The sequence below is a fragment of the Watersipora subatra genome, chromosome 8 (assembly GCF_963576615.1).
Source record: "Watersipora subatra chromosome 8, tzWatSuba1.1, whole genome shotgun sequence".
In the NCBI taxonomy this organism is placed as follows: domain Eukaryota; kingdom Metazoa; phylum Bryozoa; class Gymnolaemata; order Cheilostomatida; family Watersiporidae; genus Watersipora; species Watersipora subatra.
Window position 1 is genome coordinate 13,731,427 of NC_088715.1, and position 21,300 is coordinate 13,752,726.

Consider the following 21,300-nt stretch of genomic DNA (forward strand, 5'->3'; position numbering starts at 1 on the left):
ACGCCTGCAATACACCCTACAATATGTCATTTCAGCTAACCTGACAGATTTGATGACCTTTTAGAATTTTTCAGATTATGATTTCTGCTGCTTTTCTTTCTGAATGCGCCATAGACCTTCTACCAAGTTCATAGTATTGCTGTTTCTTTGACCTGTTCATAGTTCAACAATCTTTTTAGCCCAAACTTGTGGCCATAAGCCACATCTCGTACAGAAGTTGCTGTTTGTTGAATGCCGACATTCGGTATCAGTTTTCTTTCACAGTTGGTTGTAACTAATCTCGCTCGAACTTTTTCTCCACTCATAAAATACAGATCAGCTGTCTACTGTACATAGGGTTACTTAGCTTTAAGATGATATCATTGGCATCACATTGTACTGAGTGTGTAACCTCTCACCTGCAGGTACTCACTCATTATTTTTTTTAGAGTTCAACTGCATAATGGCAGACTTATTAGAAAATAATATCTTTGTTTAGTCTTCTGTAGTCCCAAAGTCAGCACCGCCAAGCTAACCTCATACATTTTGCTTTCATGGCAACTGCAAGACGTGGCTTTGCTGCAGGCATGGACGACCTAAGGTCAAACTCATTATTCACCCAAAAACTGAGATACTCATGTTTTTGAATGCTTTTAATGAGTCATTACAACACAACATCTTATTGCTCTGCATGGAACGACAATTATGTGATGACATCAGCTTTTCACACCCTAGCCGAGTTTGACCAGAACGCTTGAGATCTGAGAATGAGCTCACTGGAGAATACCAGCTGATTGCCTGTTGTGCTGCCATCTTATTGCAGTTTAATCTTCTTACCAACTGTCCCTGTAAATACCCAGTATCATAGAACACCATCATCCGTCTCTAACTGCTGCTGACAAAAAAGCTTTTTTATGCTCATTGCCATTGAATTTAGGCTTCAGCAGCTGGTTGTCTGTTGTTTTGCTATAAACATATTAGTGATGTTGTATATAATATTGCATCACGAGTAATAAAACACTGACATTGCTTTCAATATGTTTGCAATTTAAGTGAGTGTTTCCATTAGCAATTCTATGACAAAGCACATGTATACATTTGCGCTCATACATGCATCTGTATATGTACGCGTTATGTACAAAAGAGTGTATATGAATGTCTCCAACTTTGAAAAAGCCTTTTACCAAATTTTTATCGGATAGCAACTGAACACTGCAAACATAACATCATGCCTGTCTTATATCTTGGACATCCCCACATCATAAAAATCTATTCATAAAAAAACTACAGACTAGCACTGTTACTATTAGGATTTACTCTGCCCACATAGCCTAATTTGTTTCACAAGAATTGAAATGAATTTGAAATTAAATCAAATAATGTTGATATATATTTTTGTTATTTACACCTATTTTTAACAAAATAATCTGAAATATTACAAAATTTTTGTGAAAGTTGAACTTCTTTAAAACTTTTGTAAAAGTTTAAAAAAAGTTAAACCTTTTACAAAAGTTTTACTTTAAAGTTAAATTTAAAAAAAAAGTTTATTTCATACTGTATGGACCCATAGAAATAATATAAGAAACAACTTTTTTCGTTGTCATATTAAACGCCATAATGCCTTTCACCATAAATGCCTTGTATCACAAAACACCAAAACAAAGAGCAGTTAAAAATAAGTTGTTAACCATGTCTGTAAACTTATTATTTACAGAATCTTACCCTATTGGTTCTTCATTTGGTAGCTATAAGAGAAATTGGGATGATGAGCAAGTAGTACTGACAAACATCTGCCGATGTTTATAATATTGATAAGTGTCCGAAGCAAGAAACAAGTCATGCAATCAGATAGGACTGATATTCTCATGAGTTGCTTTCATATTCTCAAATATATTTTGTGCAATATTACAACTAGAGGTGGAACGAGGCACGAGACATTTCGAGTCTCGACCTGTCTTGTCTCAGTCTTGTCTCGACCTAACTATTGTCAAACTCGAGACAAAAAATAGAACTAAAGCACCTGCCCACGGCTGTTAAAACATGGCTTCCTGCAGTAACAACAACAACAACAACTCTGTATAATTATTTTAATGTATTGCGGGCAACTGCCTTTAAAGTTATACCTGGTCCGTTACTACTTGTCGTTATTGATTATGTTGGCCACCAAGTCTAATCATGTAGTCCGGACAACGACCCTGTTAATATATTGTTGTACGGTTTGGTGTTCTTAAAACAGATACCGGGTCGTATCCGATTACCCTCCAGATATTCCGATTTAACAAATAAGACTGTTTTGGGAAGATGTCTGTATTTTATCGTATTGTGTTCAAACGCCAACTGCCCTTCATAAAATTCGGGCCTCTTTTATATACAACTAACTTGGAGTAAAACTTGCCCGGATGCGGAGAAACGATTTAAAGGCCGTGTCGACCATAGTCCATGTTCGGGTAACAACAACATTTTTGTTAGTTCGATATAAGAATATATACAGTAATTCATATAATTTCATGAGTGCAATTTAAATATAATTCACATACTAAAGTTAATACACAAACAAAACTTAACATAAATGCAACAATAAAAATGAAAGTGTTATCGTGTGTTCTTTTAGTTGCGGCACTTCTTTGTAGATCGACGGCTCTCGGTTTCATTACAACTTTTATTACATTAAAAAGTAAAAACTATTCAATAGATGGTAAAAATATACATGCACAAAGCCATGTTTATAATCATTATTATCAATCAAGCTCAAAATACTTAGAAATATCTAATTTCGCTATTTTAGAGCTGTTTGTGTCACTTTTGTTTACAAAAAACACATGCATATAGCTGTTAAAATGTTATATTAAAATCGTTTACACCAGGTGAAAATGTAATTTAAAAACAGGTTTATCAATTTTATATCTCAAGTGCGCTATTCCATATGTAGTGAAATCATCACCAAATGCTCATTATTTTACTGTTTCGTGTCTCGAGTCTTGAATTTTCACAAAACAGTGTCTCGAGTTTTGTCTCGAACTTAAAAAACCTATCTCGTTCCACCTCTAACTACAACATTTGGCTTTATAGAGTAATGGTAACATATGCCTAATAATATATGAAGATATATACTCACATGTGTTGTTACAAAAGAGGACTCCACCTTCCTTTGCACTAACATGTACTTATATACTGTTTAGTACTATTTAATTTTCTGGCTTACTCTAGTTATCATAACCACTGTGACTAACCGTAACACCCGTGTGCTCAGAGGTCATGGTAGTCTAAGCATCACATATCCCATCCATTGAACTCAAAACCCATGGAATGGCCAACATCATTCGCGAGTATGAAAATTGGGCTGGCGCCATGTTGAGTTAGCGTTTAGAAAAATTTCACTTTGTTCAATGTAAGAAAGAAATCTAGTTTCAGATTTAACAGCTATAGAAGATCACGAATACCCTGCTAAAACCAAGGGGCAGACTACTGAGATTACTACTAATAATTTATGTAAGATACCGAATGATGTAGGTGAACAGTGCTATTGCTATTCCATGAACTGCCAAAACCATAGGAATGTACTTTCAAAGGAAAGGGGGCATGAAATTTTACAAGTGAGTGACTTCTACTACTAGTTCTATCATTATTGCTAAAGTCTACTACTAATACTATTTGGGCTATTACTAGTTAGTACTGCCACTAGTTGGTTTTACTACACTAGTCACTGGGTGAGTGAGAGTTGATCAGCGTCACTACTAAGTCTACGAGTTTGACTGTATGTTGTCGGTGATTGGATCAATTCATTAGCTAGTGAGTAAACTTTTTTCTCCTTTAGAACAAAGGTGTTTTATTATTTAAATTTGAAGTTTTTGTTATATTAATATTTAGAAACTATAAACTATTGCGTTATTTTTAAATTAGTATTTGACAAAACTGTTTTTAGTGCCTACAATACTATTTATTGTTATATCTGGATATAGCTAGAAGTAAGGAGGTAAGAGTAATAATACTATTGTTATTACTACTGTTGCTAACTAACTGCTACAGTTTCATTTTAATTTTTAGAATTCCAAACAAAGTAAGTGAGAACTCTCATTATTTACAATGGTATCGCAACAGCAAAAGAGTGAATAAGGCTGATTCTTTAGCACTTGTCTGCAACAAACATTTCAATGATCCATGTTTTGACAGAACAGGTAAAAATGTTCGACTGAAACCAGATGCTGTGTCCACACTGTTTACACTGCCCAGTCGTTTAAAGGTTTATTTTTTAATGTTGAATGGTGCTTTTCAATGATTGAATTCAAAAAAATATTGTCAAGCGCAATGCTAATAGGTTGTTCAACTTAAAGTAGATACATGTATACCTAAAATTCTTTCAGAAATCTTAGACAGCGAGCAAAACAGCGACAGCTGCCACAGCAAATGCTTATGTATATGTTTGCAGCTTAGCAGAAGATGTTGATATGACTCTCTTTAGCAATGCATCTGTGGCAATGTTTTGTACTTCTTTGCAGTATTTCTGCAATTTGTATGTTGTCACTTCTGTTGAAACAATCTCCATGAAATTTCCATTAAGCGTTATGCCTAAGATGGGTGTAAATGACTTCCATTGAAAATTGCCACATTTTCATTTTACATAGCGGTGTGGTAGAATTCTGATCTATTTTATTTTCAGGATCATGACTACAGTTTTCTGCTGTATTCATGCCCATAGCTGTATTGTTGTATATTAACGGTACTATGTTTTATGTGAATAAAACATTCTTTTTTGTTGATTTTATGTAATTGTTATAATTGATGCTTTTTGCTTAGGTGGTTGGAATAATAATGCTACTGTTACTCAGTTTAAGGCTACCTTTTGCAAACTTATCAGCGAATGTGGTGCATAATCAAATGCTGGTAAGACAGGTAATGTTACTGCTCAAAACGAGATTCTCATCACACAGGCTACTCCAGAAGTTGATCAGTTTGTGGAGCTTACAAAGATTTCAAATGTCAAATTTCTGTTATAGGTAACAGTATAGTCTATATAGCTGGCTACATTGTGAAAAAGCTAACTAAAGTGCTGTCACGTGACATTGGTCGTCAGTCGCTGGTTACCACTAAGTCAAGTATCCAGTACCGACATCTGTATACTTTACTCGAGCTACAAAACAATGGATAATTGGTGCTCCCATCAGACAGTGTCATCAGGATCCTGTTAGCTGCAGATCGATACTTTCGTTTTAATGCAAAGCCAAATCCACTTCATTATGTGACGTATGTTATCAGTAGTGTAAGATCTAGTGATGTGCTATGCTTCAAGAAACACCTTGCAGACACAGCAGATGGCATATTCAACCTCTGCTACATTGATGAAAAACCTTATTCAGTCAATTTATGATCCCCGACAGCATCATCATGCTAAAAATGTACATTCAAACTGCAAGATGCATCTTTGCGGCATAAAATACTAAAGTAGTACTTTTTAAAGGCCAGTAACAATCAAATCACTGTGATATACATCTATAGCTGTTGTTGTAATCACTGTTTTTAATTTCCGTTTAGTTGTTGCAGTAGTTTATTCCATTTTTCACAGATACTGTATTTTACGTCATACATGCATGAGCTATTATCACTTGATGATGTGGCTCGGTCAAAAAGGTTAATTTAATGAAACTAAAACCAATAAAAGGCTAAAACATCAGCTACAATTTGATGTTATTTTTGTCTTTGTAGACTAACCCTGTCCCGAGATATATGCGTTTGAATGACGCCATCTTTAAACAAGCTCAGATTCCAGCGGGTGCTTCATTAGTGACCTAATGAGTGATACATCTGAAAAGGATCCACGAGCAATAAATATAAGATCTTTTCATTAGCCAATCATCAGCACAAAATTTTAAAGTCATATTAGATACTATCGCTCGTAAAACGGGTTGTCTGTGATTTAGAAAGTTCTCGTCATTAAGGATTTTACTCTACCTGTATTACTAGTTAGTCACGCGCATTGGCTAGTAGTAGATTCTGCTAGCAACATGCATCGGCATCGATATTTAATTGATATCGTTAATTCACTGAATTACTGCACCGAGACATTTTATTGATGAACAACATAGTTGTAACAATGCGAAGGTGCCTCAAAGTTTTCTGAGCATCAGATGATTAAAGGTTGACTTGCAACAAAATTCACATTACAGTTATTTGGTATCATAAGATTCACCATGTCTTACTCTGCTGTGTTGAAGGTGCAGAATATGTGGAAATGTGATTACAAGCTCTTAAAAGCTCAAAAACAAAAAGCCGCTATAGATTGGAATCTGTTAATTTCTCTGACGTAGTCATCACAGTTCAGTGAGTGTCTTGTCACGTGATGTTCTCACGTGAATTGAAAGGCCAATAAAAAGCTCAGTATAAAACTTACCGTAGCACTAGTTTATGACAAACACTTTGGGTTTTACCGAAGACCCTGTATCAATTATAGATGCTTGATACTTTACAGTTTTGCTTCAGCTTGATCTAATCGTCAAGTCGTAATCTGATCATGTGACCCAATACTTCGCAAATAATTTTTACAGCACTCTTCGATTATCACAAGTGACCAACAGGCTCGTTTTGATTATCAGACAATGATATGTACTCCTTCGAGGTAAGGTTTAAAAATTAAAAGAATTTTTACGGTAAGTTATAAGATATCAGTGCTAAAAGCGACAGCATTACAATGACAATAAAATAGACGCGTAAGAACAATGGACATGGTTTTATCGAATGCGTGAAGTATATTTGTGAAAATATTTTGCCGAATAAAGTTGCATGAAAGTCTAAACAAAAACCACCTCCTACAAGTGCGTCACATTTGAGCCGTTTGGAAAGAAAATCCAAACTACGGCGGTCTCGTGTGGCTGTGATTAACTGTTCGTTTTTTAGCTTTTAGGAACTTGTAATCACCTTTCCACATATTTTGCACCTACAACACAACAGAGTAAGACATGGGGAATCTTTTGATATCAAATAACTGTAATGTGAATTTTGTTGCAAGTCAACCTTTAAAGATTGGGGCAGACAGGTTATGGTTAGAGCTGACAGGCATCAACAGGTAAATTTATCTTTAATTATGAGTATCATAAATACATCTACTAATAAGTAAAATTATAACTTTTTGCTATCATGAATCACCGTTTCACAATTTTTTATTGTTTCATCTAGCTATAAAATTTGCTTGAAATTTTTTTGGCATTTTTAGCTGGTAAATTAGATTTATGATTAGAATTTATGTTCATTTGTCAATTGTGAAAAGTGAAGAACATCGATTGATCAATGCTCATGTTCAACTTTTAGAAACAAAGCTTCGAATTGTTGGCTTTGCATATTTATGCTTTTGTTAAACATTTATTTATTTTGAAAATTACCCTCGCATTCTATCTAACTCTCAAATTGAAAGCTTTCAGTAGATACGCGTTAGAACGATGTATATATGAATGACATTTGTTTTATTGTTAAAGGATGTTCATGTGGTTCAATAGAGGAACAGTCGTGTCGGTCTGGAAACTGCCATAAATGGGAAAGAGAGACAAGAAAGTGGGCTGCACAAACCATAATGTTTTGTTTGAATTTCTGCAATAGATTAATTTGCCCTATTATATGAGATAAAACTATGTGAATGGCCACAACTTGGATTAATTAAAACTTTTTGCTGTGACAAAAACCTTTTGGCTTGTAAAAATTATATAATAAAATAATAGTGTTGAAGACAATGCAAAACATAATTTGCAGCACATAATCAATGCGTCATAGCCCTGTTGCCATCTGTGCTAAAACCTTCTCTGATGGATGGATTTATGAAGTGTAATCAGAGCTGTATTGGCAGGTACTTCTGCATAACCCCACTCAATTCCAACAGACTAAATATTAAGTTCCAAAAACTTTATGCTCCACCCTACTGAGTGAAGACAGGTGAGTCCACAAACTGCCAACCAAGTGCAAGAATGGCTTTAGTAATACTTTGCCAGAATAGGTGGGTTAATCAATTTCAATGAAATTGACGTTGTATTCCATTCAAATTTTGGTCAACTTATGATACCATTCGTTGTGTACTTGAATTAACTAATCGAACAGCAAATTTTACTACAAATTAGAATGATGACTAGATAACGTTGACTATACATTACTTTTTGGGATGCAGATGGTTTCGCTATATATTCGAACATATTATATTCAAAGATGGCTGCATGCTTATTTTGTTTAGTAGCTAGTTTCCGGTGTGAGTAGTAACTGAAAACTTAGCTAATACAAACGCCGCGATGAAATAAGTTAACTCGATGACCTAATTAACGTAGGCCGACAAAATCATAGTCGGTACTCGGATGCTTACAGAGCATTTAAAGGAAGGTAATATGACAAAGTTTTAATTTTCCTCATTTGAGGCATTTGAGACATTTATAATAATGTATCAATAGCTAGGTTTAAAATTTTATTTTAGCCAACATGAGCAAATGCAAAATAAAATATATGCCAATAGAGCCTCATAGTACTAGACGTTTATCGCAATAGCCGATGTGAATACAAGAGATAGAGATAGGTTGTATCACTCATTACATCATTTTGGGCAAGTCAGTGCATGCTTTTTTGGCCTGAGCATTTTTACTGCAATCAATTTTTTTCAATTTCAATCTTCAGATATCTTGAAAATGAGATCGCCTAACACAACAAACAAAATATCAAATGATGGACAAAAAATGCTTTCTTTTAAAATCAACTCAAATTTGATGCAACCACATCTTTAAATCTTGAAAACAGTTTCTGTTTTGACAGCATATGTTGTTTTTATCGAAATACTTTATGTACTAAGTTTTTCCATTATATGGCTTATGCATGTGTAACAATCTGTAATATAATGGAACAGTTGTTTTTGCCTGATGGTATCATTTGCTTGGCATATGCATATGTAATACAACAGTTTGTATGAGTAATTATTATGGTATTTGAAAACCTATTTTACATCCACTTATCATTTATTATATCCTACTCCATATGTTAAAAATAGGTTTTCTTCTGTCAGGGCACTCTAAACGTTGTGTAGAAGAAGTTTTCATTAACACCAAAGTGAAAAATAACTATTCAACATGTACACTTCTGTCATTTTTCACTGTTTGTTTACATACGGAACTAGTACACGATTAACTCTCCAATATGGCGCATGCATTACATGTTGTTGTCAGTATAAAATTCATGTGATTGCTATTCTAGGGGGTTTAAGTTCAATGATCTCATCATTCAATACCTATCCCTTTCTAATTAAATGGAAACCGTAAAACAAGTAGATTTTACTTGTTTCACGGTTGACCAACCACAAGTACAACCATCGGTAAAAGCTAGTTCCCATGAGAAAAATCCTGCTCCCCAAGCATGTGGTATATACGGTAGAAAGATCCCATCATGGAAGTCTTCTTTCCGTTCTAACTTGCTTCAACCCACAAACATATTTCTCTTTCATCCCCACGCTGCAAATATTCGACTGAAAAAATAATAAATAATGCTCATTTATTGGGAATACATCATGCATCATCTTCATTGATGATTAAGAGTGGTATATTGTCAAACTTGAGTAATATATTGTTGACTGATAGTGCCGTTTTGTTGACTGAGTGGTGTATTGTCAACTTACAGGGGTGTATTATGTATTGTCGACTCAAGATTGGTGTATTGCCGACTTGGAGTAGTATATTGATAACTTGAGAGTGTTGCATTGCCAAATTGGAGTAGTATATTGCCAATTTAAGAGTGGTGTATTGTAGACTTGAGAGGTATATTGTTGAGGTATATATTTTATACTCATCCTGCTACCAGCCTGATGTGAGTACCTGTATAATAGAGCCTTATTGTAAATTAATAAAACAACAACCACCACTATGTCACTAGCCTGTATATAAACCTCCTGTTTAGCTTGCATTTATAATTTTATTGCGAAATATTTGTGATAATATCCTAAACACTCTCTCTCTTTTTCCTTGGGAATATTACCACTTATTGTGTGACAGGTTGATTGTGGTGGCAAACTGTCATGCAAGTGCCAAGTATTACTGGTACTTTGCCAACAAACATTATGCTTTTTAGCTAAAGCTTTATACAAGCTAATATTATATAGTACTGTCTCATTATAGCTATTAATAATGCTTGTAGCTTTTTACAAAGCTTTTCTATGACCAAACATATAAATACTTGGGTTTTCTGTTATCAAATCAGTTGTCTCTGGAGTGTGCAATAAACCATTTCTCTAATTTAATACTTTATTTAATTGCTTCTGTGCAGAAACATAACAGAAGCTAATTGGCGACAAGGATTTCTCTTTTGAACAGTTACAAAGAGTTTTGTTCAGATTTTATCATTGATAAAATCGATACAAAGAGTTCTAGTTTATTACAAGAGTAACTGTTCAAAATTGCACCACTACAATGGCAGAAGTAGCAGACCTGATCAAGCTAATGCAGAAGCAGCAGGAGGACCAGAGACAGCAGCAAGAGGAGCAGAGAAAGCAGCAAGAAGAGCATAGACAACAGCAGCATGAGGAGTTCAAGCAGCAACAAGAGGAATACAGACGTCAGCAAGATGAAAGAATGGAGGAGAATAAGAAACTGATGGAGCTACTACTACAAAACCTACAACGGAAACAAGAAACAGCTGCAACCGCTGTTCCAGCCTTCCCAGGTTTTGACCCAACAGCAGAGCTACTAACAGATTACATAGACAGATTCAACACATTCATTGCAGCAAATTCTATTCATCAAGACAAGATTGCTGGCACTTTTCTCACCAACCAACAGCCTACACTCTACAAGCAGCTTAGTAATATGGCAGCTCAGCTTTCAACACCCAAGCAGATCAACGACCTCAACATGGATGAAATACTGGAATTTCTCAAAGACCAGTATGACCCTAAGCGCTTCATTGTTAGAGAGCGTTACAAGTATTGGAGTGACATGCAGAGGAAACCTGGAGAAACTATTCAAGAGTTAGCTGCCAGAATTCGTCAAGATGCAACTACATGTGCCTTCATAGACATTACATATCCATTAGATGAGGCTCTCAGAACAAGATTTATCTGCTCTGTAAACAATGAAGCAGTTTTCAAATCTCTCTTCAAGGTCAAGGACAATGAACTCAACTTCAACAAAGCTATACAGGTAGCACAGGAAACAGAAGAAGCAGCTAAAGTTGCCAAAAAGACAGTTTATGGAAACTCGTCTAAAGTCAACAAGGTTGCTCAACAGAAATCAAGATACAAACCAATCCAGAAAAACAACTCTACACCTGACAAGCAGAAGGAAGGAAAGCTATGCTACAGATGTGACCGAACTAACCATACAGCGGATGACTGCAGATTCAAAGCAGCCACCTGCAACTTTTGTTCTAAACAAGGTCACATAGAAAGAGCATGCAAGAAAAAGAAATCATCTGCAGCAGAAAAACCAGTAAAGATGATAGAATGCACATCAACCAAGATGGTGAAACTTGCTGAAAACATCAAACTGGAGGGAGACAACTTCACACTTGAACTGGACACTGGAGCATGTGACAACTTCATCTGTAAATCAATATGGGAGAAGCTAGGAAAGCCAAACCTAAAACCTACTACAGTTAACTACAAATCAGCCTCAGGACATCTCATAGAGACGCTTGGCAGATGTGAGCTAACTGCCCAATTGGATGCACAGAAAGAAGTCAGACTACCATTTGTGATTAGTGCTGTACAAGATCTCAACCTACTAGGAAGAACTGCTATACAGCAACTAGGCATCTCTATTGATGACAAGCTACAACAGAACCTTGTATCAACAATCACAGAGAACCAGCCAGATGGGAGGTTACAAATCAAGTGTAAGGAGATGTGCAAAGAATTTCCAGAAATATTCAAAGACGAGCTAGGATGTCTCAAGAACTTTGAACTAGAGATAAACTTCAAACCTTCAACAAAGCCAGTCTTCTGCCGACCCAGACCAGTTCCTATTGCCTTGACAGAAGAGCTCAACCAAGCATACGAAGCAGGTGTAGCTAAAGGCATATGGGAACCAACTCAATTCAACCAGTATGGAACACCAGTTGTACCTGTACGCAAATCTACAACAGGTCAAGCTGCAGGGAAGATCAGAGTATGTGGAGACTACTCCAAGACTATCAATAATCAGCTAGAAACACATAGGAAACCTATCCCACTACCAGAAGATCTAATCAGAAAACTAGGTGGAGGCTATTGCTACACAAAGATTGATTTAGCAGATGCCTACAATCAAATATTGTTGGCACCAGAAAGTCAACGACGACTAGCACTATCAACACACCGAGGAGTACTACTACAGAAGAGGTTGCCCTTTGGCATAAGCTCAGCACCTGGGTATTTTCAAGAAATCATGGAGCAACTGACACAAGACCTCCCAGGAGTAGCAGTATACCTAAATGATATACTAGTGAGTGGAGCCAATGCAGAGAGCCATCTACAAAACTTACATCGACTTCTTCAAAGATTAGAAGAAAGAGGGCTCAGATGTAGAAAAGACAAGTGCTGTTTTGCTCAACCTACAGTAGAGTATCTGGGACACAAACTCACTTCAAAGGGAATCACTAAAGGAAAGAAGGCAGATGCAGTACAACAGATGCCAGTCCCAACAGACTTAACTCAGCTAAGATCTTTCTTAGGAGCTACACAATTCTACAGCAAGTTCATACCCAATCTGTCACAACTCACAGGACCATTGCACAAACTGACACGCAAAGGAGAGACCTGGAAGGGGGGCACTGAACAAGAAAAGAGCTTCAGCAAACTGAAAGATATGCTATCAACTGATAGTGTCTTAGCACACTTCAACCCAGATCTTGACATTGGAATCTCATGTGATGCTTCAGAAACTGGACTGGGAGCTGTACTATTTCATCGTTATCCTGATGGAAGTGAGAAACCAATAGCCAATGTTTCAAAAACACTGACCAGCACACAGAGGAAATATGGACAAATACAAAAAGAAGCTCTCTCAATCATATTTGCTCTAAAGAAGTATCACCAGTACCTGTATGGTCGACGGTTTATCTTGGTAACTGACCACAGACCTCTTCTCACACTTCTAGGACCTACCAAAGGAGTTCCAGCTCTAGCAGCCAACAGACTAGCAAGATGGGCACTGGTACTAAATCAGTATGACTACACCATAAAATACAGATCTACCCAGCATCATCAAAATGCAGATGTCCTCTCAAGACTGCCAGTTGGACCTGATAAAGAGTTTGATGCAAGAGAAGATGAGGATGATGTTGATACAGTATGCACTATTCACACTATTGGACAACAGCTCAACTCTTCAGACTACAATGTTCTAGCAAAGGAGACAAAGAAAGACCCAACACTAGCCACAGTAATGCGCTACACAGCAGAAGGATGGCCTGGTAACAAAGAGATGAAGGAGACTCAGCTGTCACTCTTCCACAAGATCTCAGATTCACTTTCTATCACTGAAGGTTGTCTTCTATATGGCAACAGAGTAGTCATTCCTGTCAAGTTACAACAGGAAGTATTAAAGATCCTTCACCTTGGACAGTTTGGAATGGAAAGAATGAAGAAGCTAGCTCGAACTGCTGTCTATTGGCCTCGCATTGACTCTGATATAGAGGAGACAAGCCGACAGTGCACTGCCTGTGCTGAACACCAGAAGCTTCCACAGAAGTATCCTATACATCCCTGGATGCTACCTGAGAAGCCATGGAGTCGTCTTCACTTAGATCATGCAGTGAACTTCATGGGCAGCCAATGGCTAGTGATGATAGATGCCTACTCAAAGTATCCATGCATACACAGGACGTCATCTACTTCTACCAGAGCTACCACAGACATCTTAGAGGAGATATTCGCACACTTTGGATACCCTCACACCATAGTCACTGACAATGCTACCAGCTTCACCTCAGGAGAGTTTCAGCAGTGGTGTCAAGAGAGAAGCATTGTTCACCTCACTGGAGCACCCTACCATCCAGCTACAAATGGCGCAGCTGAAAGACTAGTACAATCCTTCAAACAAGCCATGAAGCAATCGTCACTCTCACCTAAATCTGCACTACAACAGTTCCTGATGCACTATAGAAGGACACCACTTCCTACAGGATACTCTCCCAGTCAGCTACTGAATGGAAGACAGATGAGATGCAAGATTGACACCCTATTGCCATCACCCGCACACATAGCACAGTTTCATCAATCCAGAGAAGTCAACCGATCGGCAGAAAAGACAGTTAGCAAGATACACAGCTACAATCTTGGAGCACCATGCTATGCCTTGTATCATGGACCTAAACGCAACAGACAACCTAGATGGGTTCCAGCCATTGTTACTAAGATATATGGAACTCGTAGTCTCAATGTCAAAGTGGTACCAAAGGGACCTACTTGGAGAAGACATGTTGAACAACTCAGACCAAGATACTCAACAGAAGAAGATCAAGACCCTGGAGATAAACCTGATATAACAGAGGAGACAAAACTGCAACTACCAGCCCCTACAACTGTAACAGAGCAACCTCCGTCTAGAAGAAGACCACGCAACCCTCGTCTACCTGATGGAGATGAGTATAGCAGAGACAAACCCCGAAGGTCTAAGAGAACCAGAAAGAACCTTTAGCTTAGTGAGGAGGTGTCATGCAAGTGCCAAGTATTACTGGTACTTTGCCAACAAACATTATGCTTTTTAGCTAAAGCTTTATACAAGCTAATATTATATAGTACTGTCTCATTATAGCTATTAATAATGCTTGTAGCTTTTTACAAAGCTTTTCTATGACCAAACATATAAATACTTGGGTTTTCTGTTACCAAATCAGTTGTCTCTGGAGTGTGCAATAAACCATTTCTCTAATTTAATACTCTATTTAATTGCTTCTGTGCAGAAACATAACACAAACCTTCCATTGTGACCGCTCGCAAGTTAGCTCAAATTTCAGTTATCAATAACCAGGACAGGCCTGGCCAAAAGCAACAATAAATATTGTTCCTAGCTAAAAGTGAGTACAACGTATCATATTATACCGTGCGCAACATTACCAATTTACTTGAAACAGCCTTGTGCCTTTTTTCTTGTCAGCATCACTCTTTAGAACAAGATGTCATGTGTCAGGAGACGCGTAGTAGGCCTAGATGTTTCTTAGTAGCAGTCGGAACCAATTACCGGTATTACTTCCTAAAATTCTGTTACAGTATTCATGCTGTTTGTTTACAGCTTAAAGACGGTGGCTACTCCATTACGATGTATACTGTACATACATTCGGCAATTTAGGCGATCTCCAAGAGTACATAGAAGAATATGACACACGGTGAAATTTGTTGTCAAGCAGCAAAACAAGAGCTTTACTGCTCCATTGAATGTCGGTAAGCTCTGAAACTTGGATTAATTGGAAGTGAAAACATGTATACACATATGTATATAGGTTGAATATAATGTTCAATGTGTCTTGAGCTACAGATTTTATTGCGTGTATAGCCAGTGTGATTGATCAGCTTTCTGTTTTTGTTTAGTGATACTACACTAGGTTTTTAGTTTAGGTACTAACAGCGTATGAATCATTGGACCTGTAAGTTAGTAGTCACGTGGTGCCCGCCAATAGCTCGGAAGGGTTTGTGGGCATGCGTCACCGGACGAGCAAAAACGGCCATGTTGTCATTGGGAATCCAAGCTTCATTCGCGTAGCTTGTGACTCTGTGCTTGTTGTATTTTAGAAAAGATTATTAAGAGTCTTTCTGAGTCTTGGTGACTCGTGAGTAACCCTACTGGTGTAGTCTGGCACTATGGTGTTTTCTGGTAAAACGTGCAGGTGGAGTAAGGGTGACATAAGGTGAGGTTTTGGATTGTCACGGCTGGCAGTCTGGTGCTGCGTTATTTTTACTTAGTAACTTACAAGCTATTTCGGCTTATATATTTGTATTTATTTTGCCTTGTTGTTAGGTGGTGCCACTCAGCTGGGCTGAGGTGAGCACGAGCGAGCCATGAGCTAGCCCGGGAGCAGCCAAAAGGCTGAGCCATCTACCGTTGGCGGAGGTGGTCAGCCACCCGAGGGCGCCGCGAGCGGTGTAACAGTGCCGCTGGTTTTAGATGCCGCTTTTTTTAGCGAATCTGATGAACCAGGCACGAGGGCCTATTTTAGAAAGGCTGAGCCAGCAGATGCAGCCATTTGCCGGTGATGGTGCAGTTGAGGTAACCGCATGGCTCTCGCAGTACGAGCGACTGTGTGAGTTGGAGCACATTGCTCCGTGCACGCTGATTGCGTACATGCTCGATGGCACTGCTGCCAGAGTCCATGGACGCATGAGGGTGGGCGAGGCATCCCAGTGGGATGTCATGAAGGCAGTTTTGACTGCCGAGTACGCCATGCCTCGACAGGAGGCATGGCGTCCCTTTGTCAGCTGTCGACTCGAATCCGGGGAGACAGTTGACGTGTACCTGGACCGCTTGGAGCGGCTCATCGGTAGACTGGGGGTGACGATGGAGGACATGGTTTTTAGGACCAAGTTCTATGAAGGGCTGCCCGAGTCAGTCTACGAGTGGGCAATTACGCACGATCAGGCGTATACTGCTGACTTTGGTTCGGTGCTGAACCGAGTGAGGGGAAAGTTGGTTTCCCGGAGAGCTGTTGAGGGTCGCCCCTCAATAATTAGCTCAGCGGCCAGTTTTGGTAATCGGCCGGCGACTGCTTCTGGCAAGCAGTTGGGGGCTGCTTCTAGCAAGCAGCCGGGAGGCAAAGACAGTTGCTTTCAATGTGGGGGTCCACACCGGGTGAAGGACTGCCCACGTATTAAGCGGCCTTCGTCTAGTACGGGGGCAAAAAAGACCTCTTCTGGCAAGAGGGTCGGGTGTTTCCGGTGCGGCAGCACGGAGCACTTTGTACGGGACTGCCCTGTACGGCCACCGCCTGAGGCGGCGGCAGGGCTCACGGAGGATGAGCCGGGTTTTCATCAGGAGGATGCAACTCGGGGCGCCGCATCCTCTTATATGGACACCGTGTAAGCCAGGCTTACGAGGGGTCCCATAACATCAGGGGGACCCGAGGTGGCGTTGGCGTGACAGGGGGAGGCTGGAGGTCACATGCAAGCAGTAAGAGTGTACTGCGGGACAGTCCTTGGCTTTCCGGGGCGACTGGCGTGCCTACGACGAGCAGTTGTATGCCGGTCGTTCGAGCAATTCTGAATGGTTGCGGTTTTTAGTGTCTGGTTGACACTGGAAGCGAGAGGACTCTGGTAAGTCCGCAGGTGTTGACAGGCTCAACCCGACTTAGGCCGAGCCACTCGCTGTTGACAGCGGATGGTAAGGCGTCTCATGTGAAGGGTCAGTGTCGGGTGAACGTCGGTGTACAGGGACACTGTTTCGGCGCTACGGCACTTGTTATGGACAAGCTGTGCATTCTTGGGGTTGACTGCTTGCTGGGTGGCGACGTCATTGACCACATGATCAGAACATTGACAGCCCTATCAGAATGGATGCTGTGGAGTACCTGCAGGGCAAGATACTGGGGCTGGCTGCACATGCGGCGTGGCAAGGGTGGCACCGTTGTCGGGGTTGGGTGGTGATCTGGTGTCACTGCGAGTCGACGACCCCGATTTTGTTGCCACTGTTGCCCAAGGCCGATGGACCGTTAGCTGGCAGTGGTCCGGAGAATCTCCGAAAGGATTGCAGACCCGGGTCGCGGAGTACAAGTGTACTCGGGCACCTAACCTGCATGAGCGGTACTGTGCTGAAATTGAGAGCTGAATCTCAAAAGGTTGATTGAAAAGGTGGAGTCGGCCTATTGAGGGTATTATCCCCCTTTTGGCTGTGTTCCAAACAACGAAGGACAAAGTGCGACCAGTCATGGACTACCGTGAACTGAACGCGTTTGTTGAGAGTCACACGGGAGGTGACGCGGTCGCTATGTGCGGCGAGAAAATCCGGAAGTGGAGACAGTTGCGTGGAGAACTTGGGGTAGTTGACCTCAAGTCCGCGTACCTACAAATCCATGTTTTGGAAGACCTGTGGAAATACCAGGTCGTGAAGTATAAGGGGGTCCTTTATGCGCTGACACGTTTAGGCTTCGTGCTTTCGTGTGCGCCTAGGATCATGACCAAAATCCTAGGCAAGGTTCATTCGCTCGACGAGCGGGTCTGACGAGGAACTGACCACTATATCGACGATATAGTGGTTCAGGAGTCTGTGCTTGGCGTGGAGGAGCTGAGAAAGCACCTTGCTAAGTATGGACTGGCGACGAAAGAGCCAGAGGGCCTTGATGGAGGTCGGTTGTTGGGCATTTCTCTGAAGGGAAATACTCGTGGACATTTGCAGATGTCGAGGGGAAGTGCACTCTCCGAAATTCATCTCAAGCCAGCTGGGCTGACTAAGAGAGAGCTTTTCTCGTTTTGTGGCCGACTTGTCGGTCATTATCCAGTGGCTGGGTGGTTGCGGCCCTATTGCAGCTTCTTGAAGCGGCTGGGATGCAATGGAGCCTGGGATGCCCCTGTTGAAAAGGAGGTCAGCTCGCTAGCTAGTGAGCTTTACACAAGGGCATGTCAGGAGGACCCTGTTAGGGGTCCGTGGCACGTAAGACCGAATGGTTCGGTCGTTGTGTGGACAGATGCTAGCTCTCTGGGCCTCGGTGTGGCAGTTGAGGTTGATGGCAGCATTGTTGAGGATGCGTCGTGGCTGAGGAAGGAGTCAGACCATTCACGCATCAATGTTGTTGAGTTGGAAGCTGTGGGACAAGGTGTTAACCTGGCTATCGCGTGGGGGTTCAAGACCTTCACCTTGGCGGTTGACTCTCTTACAGTTGTCAATTGGATGTCAAGTACAATTGACGGGTGCAATCGTGTTCGCACGAAAGGTGCTGCAGAGATGCTGGTGAAACGTCGGCTGGGGGTGATCCGTGATACGATCACCGAGTACGGCTTATCAGTCACTATGCGTCTTGTACCTACTGTGGAGAACAAGGCGGATAGGATGACGAGGGTGCCCAAGAAGTGGCTCAGGCATCGTGGGATGAGTGGAGGTGAAGCCGAGAGCATGGCTGCTGCCATCTTCACCGGCAAGACCCTCGGGGATGCTGTGTGGGCGGCTCATTTGACTCACCATCTGGGTGTCGAGAGAACACTGTACCTTGCTCAGCAAGTACGCAGTGACTTGACACGGGAGCAGGTCAAACGCGAGCTGGCTGGCTGTGAGGCCTGTCAGCGCGTTGACCCGGCTCCGAGAGGTGAGAACCTTGTGGAAACAAGCAGCTTGGCTGTCGAGGGGAACTGGTGCCGGGTGGCCATAGATGTGACTCATTATGGCGGCCAGGTGTTCTTGTCCATGGTTGATTGCGGGCCGTCACATTTCGCTATCTGGCGCCGCTTGCCAAGTGAGACGGCAGCGCACATCGTGACTCAGTTACGCACGATCGTAATTGAACGAGGGCCGTGTGACGAATCGTTAATGAACAATTCTATGGCGTTTAGGTCAGCAACTGTTGCACAGTTCGCTGACGAGTGGGGGATTTCTCTGAGATTTCGTGCCGCTTACGCCCCGAGTGGCAACAGAATCGTTGAGAGGAATCACCGGACAATCAAGAGGATTGCTGAGAGGGGAAGAATTAGCCCCGAGGAGGCGACGTTTTGGTATAATGTCACGCCTCGCAAGGGTACAGATGGGGGTTCGGTACCCTCAAATAATCTGTATCGATATTCATGGCGAGTGCCTTTTGACGTCAATCTACGCGGGTTGGATGAGGTCAGGCAGGGCAAATTTGCTGTCGGCGATGAGGTGTGGGTGGAACCCTCGACTCTGTCGTGCACTAGGCAGTGGGCACCGAGAGTGATTACCGGAGTCGTTTCAAAGCACAACGTGTGCATGGATGGCATGCCGAGGCATGTGAGGGATGTCCGCAAACGGCGGTTTGGCACTGACCGTAGTAGGGAAAACGGCATCCGTGAACTGGTCGAAGACGGTCAGCCTAATCTAGATAGATTACGCGGGTTTGCTGCTCCCCCACCGCCTCAGCTGCATTCCTGTGAGGTGGCTGAGGTCTCAGAGGGGGATGTGGAGGACGGTCCTCAGATCGCCAAGGATGAAGTTTAAAACATGGATGGTGAGCCTCAGACTGCTGGGGTTCCGTCCGGGGATTTAGATCCTGATGAGCCTGAGCTTCAACCGTCAATGCTCAGGCGGTCGCAACAAGAGCAACGGCGTCCTCGGTATTTAGATGACTATGAGAGATAGCTGGTAGCTTCTTAAAAGCTGGGAGAAATGTGAGTTAGTAGTCACGTGGTGCCCGCCGATAGCTCGGAAGGGTTCGTGGGCATGCGCCACCGGACGAGCAAAAACGGCCATGTTGTCATTGAGAATCCAAGCTCCGTTTGCGTAGCTTGTGACTCTGTGCTTGTCGTATTTTAAAAAGAATTATTAAGAGTCTTTCTGAGTCTTGGTGACCCGTGAGTAACCCTACTGGTGTAGTCTGGCACTACAGTGTTTTCTGGTAAAACGTGCAGGTGGAGTAAGGGTGACATACGGGGAGGTTTTGGAGTGTCACGACTGGCAGTCTGGTACTGCGTTATTTTTACTTAGTAACTTACAGGACCATTAAAAGGTTACGCAATTGATATATAAACTTTGCTTCTGGTTGGGTAGTTCAATTTTTTTTGTTTAGTTAATATTTTTATATTAAAAAATTTTGCAACGATGTCAAGATATTTCATTGGAAAGATCCAAAGTACGACTGTTGGTTTGAAGATAATTTTCTATCAACAACACAAAAATATAAATATCAAACTTGTTCTTTCAACAAAAAAAAAGAAACAGCCATACAACGGCAAAGTGCAAGTGAGTGACATATTGGTATCTTTGTGAACATGTTTCAGCGTAATGTTTGTATCTGCTTCACTCAGTAAATTCATTCTTCATTGTGCCATATGGAATATCTATTCAACTGCATTGTAGAATGAGATTACATCAGATCATCTATCTGTCAGAAAACGGCGAAATCTGGTTCAGGACTCAATAAAGATGGATTGTCTGCCAGATTGAAAATAAAAAGAATAGTTGGGTATTTCAATTTTAAGGTTGGTGTTTCAAAGTCGTCCAACATTTTAAATTTTGGTTTTAACGTGACAATGTCAGTATAAATGCCTTTCATAACTATTCACTACTCTAGTTAGCAATACCAGTATTGAAATAAGTTATATGCCATTAATTAAACTTTTTAGGCTTTGTCTTATGTCAGTAATATACATGTGCATCAAATTTTTCTCAACTTCCTAGTGATATTAAACATTTATTTTGTCTGTTTGATCTGATCAGTGTCATTTATGCAGTTATCAATGATGAAATTTA

General features: G+C 40.8%; 1 protein-coding gene across 1 annotated transcript; it reads left to right on the forward strand.

Moving 5' to 3' along the window:
- Window positions 1-18,282: 18,282 nt before the first annotated feature.
- On the forward strand, window positions 18,283-20,049 carry LOC137402308 (uncharacterized). The gene has a single exon (XM_068088805.1). The coding sequence runs from the start codon at window positions 18,283-18,285 to the stop codon at window positions 20,047-20,049; it is 1,767 nt and encodes a 588-aa protein (XP_067944906.1).
- The last annotated feature ends 1,251 nt before the right edge of the window (window positions 20,050-21,300 follow it).

Coding starts and splice junctions, on each gene's coding strand:
- LOC137402308 (XM_068088805.1), top strand. CDS start 18,283: ATGTCGAGGGGAAGTGCACTCTCCGAAATTCATCTCAAGCCAGCTGGG.